Source organism: Chenopodium quinoa, unplaced genomic scaffold (assembly GCF_001683475.1).
Source record: "Chenopodium quinoa cultivar QQ74 unplaced genomic scaffold, ASM168347v1, whole genome shotgun sequence".
Lineage (NCBI taxonomy): Eukaryota > Viridiplantae > Streptophyta > Magnoliopsida > Caryophyllales > Amaranthaceae > Chenopodium > Chenopodium quinoa.
In genome coordinates, this window is record NW_018743292.1 from 7077058 (window position 1) to 7083475 (window position 6418).

The following is a 6418-nucleotide window of genomic DNA, read 5'->3' on the forward strand; positions in this document are numbered from 1 at the left end:
CTTTCAACTTGGCCTTGGAGTTTGACTCGATTAGTGAGTTGCATTCGTTATTTCCTTAGGCCATACATCACCAAGTCGCAAGGGCCATACATCACCAAGTTGCAAGGCTGATTAGCATATAGTAGGGGGTGTTTTTTTTTTTTTTTTTTTTTTTTAAAATGTGTTATTTTAGCACTACAATGACATAGTCCAATTTATTTGCTGGAGTATGCTAGTTTACTGAATATTCAACTTGCTACTTGTACTAGAACTTGTCAACTTGGCTTTTCTACGCTATTGTTTTTGACTTTGTTTTACAAGTCTTGACTTAATTCCATTCGACCTACAAATCTCTGACTTGTTGACTCTATAAACAATATTTTCATTCCTAGTTTTTTTGGCCTACTAACTGTTATTTTGTACTACATTGCATATTTGCATTTATTCGACTTTGGTTTAAAATTACAAATATCATGTGTTTTTTGAGATAATTCTAATAATACGACGACAAACAACATCTTATTTGATTGGTTATTTAGTAATTATTAATTCAACTAAATTAATAGGATTAGAGGTAGGAGATAAATGCATTAATTAGTTTAAGCTTAGGTTGGGTTAAATTAGATTGGATCAAATTCAAGTGAAGAGTGATTTGGTTTAGATTGAGTCAAATACATGATAAAATCTATTGTTAAGTAGGTTATGAAAATTAGGCGAAGATTTGTCTGATTCATTTTTTGTGTAAATCGATTAGAGTTGGGTAAACTTTAATTTGGATGGTAGACATGCGTCCATGAGATCTAGACAAGATAAAACAAACTTGACTTGAATTATCTAATTTATAAGTAAAAGTTATTTTAGTCATTTGAAATTAGATGACCTGAAATTGATCTGAACTAAACTTGACTCGACCAAAATCAAAAGCAGGATGATAAATCCACAGTTACTCAAACTCAATCTGTTCCCCAATCAAAACATACATCACCCAATTTCAGGTAATTAATCCCCCAGATAAACCCAACTCGTACCCAAACCAAACGTCTCGATTTGATAATCGCGAATGCCACCTCAATGCGGCCTTTTAATTAAAATATTGTCAATTTAAGAGATCACTAAAGGGCGGAAAAGTGACTTTTTGGGAAAATCTGTCATTTTCCTGTACTGAAAACGAAGCAAAGAGGGAAAATCTCACTTTGTTTAAATTTGTTTTTAGAAAAAGAAACGTATTTATAATAATCTTCAAATATCCACTTCTGGTGGGTTGCTTGCCTCTGTATCTGAAGAGTTGGCCACTTTTTTAAACCCATTAAAATATTTTACCAAGCTTTTCAGACGGCATGATATGAGAGGGATCCCATAAATGGTGATTTTGCATGCTTTGTCGGCCATTTTCATCTTTTATTTTCTTCTCAATCACATAAATTGTTAACAAAATGATTGTGTCTTTTTAACAATTTTATTAGATGGGATTTTCAGTCTTCCCCTTAATCATCAGATAAAGTTTATTCTAATTTGATTTCTTCAACAATAATTATCAAATTGGATAAAGTTTTTGAGTGAAATTTCATCAAAGTCAAATACTTTCTTCTGCCAAAAAATCATTTCTGTGAGAAAGTTGAAAACTTTTTGCCTAATTAAGTTTTTTTTAAGGTATGCAAATTCTCTTCTTTCCTACACCATTGACTTCATTTTCAATGAATTTTTCACAAACAGTTCTTATTGCAGAACTTTGGGATGATTAAATTGGGTTTATTTTGTATGTAAATATACTTTAATCTTGATTTTTTTTTTTGTAATTTTTATGCAGAATTTTCAGTTTTTCTTTTGGGTGAATTGTGAATTGGGTTGTATTGATTTTGGGGTTTTGAAACTAATTTTGTAATGGGTAGTTTAAATTTGTCAAATTATTACAAGATTTTGATTGTATTTCTTGTTGTAAATACCCTTTTGAGTGATCAAACAAATGGCCTTAATTTGGAGGGTCAGTACCTTTTAGATTTGAAGAGTAAAGTGGTTGATGAATTTGATGATCTGGGTAATTGGAATCCAATGGACCAAAACCCTTGTAAATGGAAAGGTGTATTATGTAGTAATGATAGTAACCCTGTTGTAGAATCTCTTAATTTGAGCAATTTGAATCTAACTGGATCAATCTCTCCTAGTATTGGTGGATTGGTTCATTTGATTCATCTTGATCTGTCCTTTAATGGGTTTTATAAGAACATACCCAAAGAAATTGGGAACTGTTCCAATCTTCAAACTCTATCTTTGCAGAACAATCGTCTTGAAGGAAACATCCCTAAAGAGTTGGGCAATTTGTCAGCTTTGACCTATCTGAATGTCTGCAACAACAAGCTTTCTGGGCCTATTCCTGAGGTGCTTGGTAAAATGTCTTCTTTGTCAGAGTTTGTGGCATACACTAACAGTCTCAGCGGTCCGTTGCCTCGTTCCATAGGGAACCTGAAGAAATTGAAAAGGTTTAGAGTGGGGCAGAATTTCCTTTCTGGTAGTATTCCTGCAGAAATAGGTGGATGTGACAGTATGGAGTTGTTTGGTCTTGCTCAAAATCATTTGAGTGGGAACATCCCTAAAGAGCTCAGTTTGCTGAGCAACTTGACTGAGTTGGTTCTTTGGGGTAATCAGTTATCAGGGATTATCCCATGGGAGCTTTCGAATTGCACATATTTGCAAACTCTAGCTCTCTATCAGAACAATCTTGTGGGTGAAATACCTAAGGAGCTTATGAATCTTAAGTTCCTTAGTAGTTTGTACCTATACAGAAATGCTCTGAATGGGACTATTCCGAAAGAGATTGGGAGTCTTTCTGCAGCAAAAGAAATTGATTTTTCAGAAAATTTATTGACTGGAGAAATTCCTACTGAAATTAGTAAGATAGAAGGGCTAGAATTGCTCTACCTGTTTGAGAATCAGCTAACAGGTGTGATCCCTGAGGAGCTTACAAACTTGAAGAATCTCAGTAAAGTCGATCTCTCGATAAATTTTCTGACAGGTACAATTCCTGTAGGATTTCAGAATTTGCCTCAGCTCCTGATGTTGCAGCTTTTCAACAATTCTCTTGGAGGTACAATTCCTCAGGAGCTTGGATTGCGTAGCCGGCTGTGGGTTATTGATCTCTCCTCGAATAATCTGACAGGAAGAATCCCTCAGAATCTTTGCAGAAACTCTAACTTAATTTTGTTAAATCTTGGTGCAAACAAGCTTTCTGGAAATATCCCATCTGATATCATCAGCTGCACACCACTGGTTCAGCTTCGCCTGTATGATAATCGTCTCACTGGAAGTTTTCCAACTGATATCTGCAAGTTAGTGAACCTCACTGCTGTTGAATTGGGAGTAAATCATTTCAGTGGTCCAATCCCACCTGAGATTGGAAACTGCAAAAACCTACAAAGGCTTCTATTGGCTTACAACCACTTCACATCGGCTTTGCCTGCATCAATTGGCAAGATTACGCAGTTGGTGGCCTTTAATGTCTCGTCGAACTCACTCAGTGGACCTGTACCATCTGATATCTTCAAATGCAGCTTGCTACAACGTCTTGATCTCAGCAGGAACAATTTTGTAGGCACTTTGCCTGATGATATCGGTACTCTTTCTCATTTAGAGCTTCTGAAGCTTTCTGACAACAGGTTCTCAGGTAGAATACCTGCAGTTATAGGGAACCTCCCTCGTTTATTCGAGTTGCAGATGGGTGGAAACTTGTTTTCTGGAGAAATCCCTCCAGAATTGGGTAATTTATCAAGCCTTCAAATTGGTTTGAATATAAGCTACAATAATCTATCTGGGAAGATCCCCTCAAAGCTTGGAAATCTTGCGTTGCTGGAATATCTCTACATCAGTAACAACCAGTTAATTGGCCAAATTCCTACCTCATTGCAGAGACTATTAAGTTTACTCGGGTTCAACTTTTCTTACAATGACCTCAGTGGTCCTATACCTTCTATGCCTGTTTTTCAGGGTGCAGCTCTTTCGAGTTTTGCTGGCAACAAGGGTCTCTGCGGCGGGCCTCTTGGTCCTTGCAGCAACGTCGACTCTTCACTCTCAATTCCTGGTAATTCTGGAAAGGGTGGTTTCCGTCTTGGTAAAATTGTTGCTATAATTTCAGCTGTTATAGGTGGTGTTTCTCTATTCTTCATTGTGGTGATTTTATACTTAATGACTCGCCCAGTCGATATTGTTACCCCATTGGAAGATAAGTCCCTCAGTGATATTGATTCAGATATGTACTTCTTTCCAAAGGAAGGATTTACTTTTGAAGACCTTCTTGCAGCCACTGATGATTTTCATGACCGATTTGTGATTGGTAGTGGAGCTTGTGGGAAAGTGTACAAAGCAGTTTTACCTTCTGGTAAAACTTTTGCTGCAAAGAAGCTGGCATCTAATAAGGAAGATGGAAACATCAATGACAGTTTCAGGACTGAAATTTCGACTTTAGGTAAAATTAGGCATCGCAATATAGTTAAGTTGCATGGCTTCTACTTTCATGAAGGTGCTAATGTTCTCCTTTATGAGTTCATGCCAAGGGGAAGCCTCGGAGAACTTCTTCATGGGCATTCCTATAATCTTGATTGGCAAACCCGGTTTCTCATTGCCTTTGGTGCTGCACAAGGTCTCTCTTATTTGCACCATGATTGTAAACCTCGGATTATTCATCGTGATATTAAATCCAATAACATATTACTAGATGAGAATTTTGAGTCTCATGTTGGAGATTTTGGCTTGGCAAAAGTAGTTGACATGCCATATTCCAAGTCAGTTTCTGCGATTGCTGGATCATATGGATACATTGCTCCCGGTATGTTCTTTCTCCATTATTTCTTTCTTTTTCATAGCATATATGATTACATGTGTTTATACATTGGTAAAATCTTTTGCTGCATGATCCATAGCTATTAAGGCGTTGGTTAGAATCTTATTATAATTTCTGAATATGCATTTGCTGCATCAAGTTTGCTGATGCAAGTATTTTTCCTTTTAATTTCAGAATATGCATACACCATGAAAGTCACAGAAAAATGTGACATATATAGCTACGGCGTGGTCATGCTGGAGCTGTTGACAGGAAAAACCCCTGTACAGCCAATAGACGATGGGGGTGATCTGGTTTCATGGGTCAGAAACTATGTCAAGAAGAACTCATTATCGACTGGTATTTTTGACACTAGATTAAGTTTACAAGATGAGAGTGTTGTTGCTCATATGACAATGGTCTTAAAGATTGCTTTGTTGTGTACTAGTATGTCTCCTCACGACCGCCCCACAATGCGGGCTGTTGTGTCAATGCTCATTGATTCTAATGATCAAGAAGGTCACTATAATCTCTTCCCGAGTAGGGATGTCAGTTATAAAGATGAACCATTACAGTCGTAGATTTTTACTCCTTTTTTTTCAGATCAGATTTTCTTTTGTATCTAGAAATTATAGTTGTTTAGCAGGGCAGAATATCCTTGTATCAATTACAATAAGCAGCTAAGCTATCCTCAAAACTTGTATATATATGAAATAATGAGGTCCATATTGCTTGAAAATTCAGCTAATTAACAGATTACATCTCACATTAACTTGAACTCTTTTTTCTGGTTCTGTTTGTTTATCTAATTTGTAGTTTAATAAATATTATGTAAGAATTTCGGCTCCAATGCGTGGATCAAAGGGTATGACTTGCATTCTTGAATAGCCTAATCATCATATTGAACCCCATATACTACTACTACGTTCTATATAAATTATTTTCACTTATTTTACGAAAATTAAGTAGGGTTCAGAAAATAGTTGAATTGATAATTGTATATTTTATACAATTCGTACCTACATATCTAGTAATCATCATGTGATATTGATACAATATTTCATTTTATTTTATGCTGCTTCTTTAAGATTTCCATTCCCTTTGGACAATTGAGATCTTGTTTGGATTTTGGATAGAAAGATGAAGTCATTTTGACTATATTTAACTAAGAAGAAATCTCCAAAGGAGATTACTTTGTACCCAACAAAGTGGAAACCATGTGCCAAATAAAATTAACCAAACAAATGAACAAATTTGTATAGCAGTAATCCATAACAACATTTTCCTTGAGTGGAATGAGATCACCCACCATGTCATTTTAAAAAAGATGAAATCATGAATGAAATCATGTCACATTCTCCTTGTAAAGTATCATTAAATTAACACAAACTATATAAATATAATACAATATATATATTGCAAATATATAATATGCTTATGATACTAAGGTATCTCCATTTATATTGAAAACAATTAGGATAAACCAATCCATCTACTTTTTAGGAAACAAAATAATATTCCAATGGCTAGTGAAAAAGGTGAAGCTTTTAGGAAGATGGGCAAGTCCCTTTAGTCATTGTATATTCAAATTGCCCTAAAACTTAAGGGTATCCTTTTAAACATAGAAGA

At 35.4% G+C, this 6418-nt stretch overlaps 1 protein-coding gene across 1 annotated transcript; it reads left to right on the top strand.

Moving 5' to 3' along the window:
• The first annotated feature begins 1230 nt into the window (after window positions 1-1230).
• LOC110736734 (probable leucine-rich repeat receptor-like protein kinase At5g63930) lies at window positions 1231-5555 on the top strand. Its single transcript, XM_021917029.1, has 2 exons — window positions 1231-4795; window positions 4985-5555. The coding sequence occupies exons 1-2, from the start codon at window positions 1861-1863 to the stop codon at window positions 5368-5370; spliced, it is 3321 nt and encodes a 1106-aa protein (XP_021772721.1). The 5' UTR covers window positions 1231-1860; the 3' UTR covers window positions 5371-5555.
• The last annotated feature ends 863 nt before the right edge of the window (window positions 5556-6418 follow it).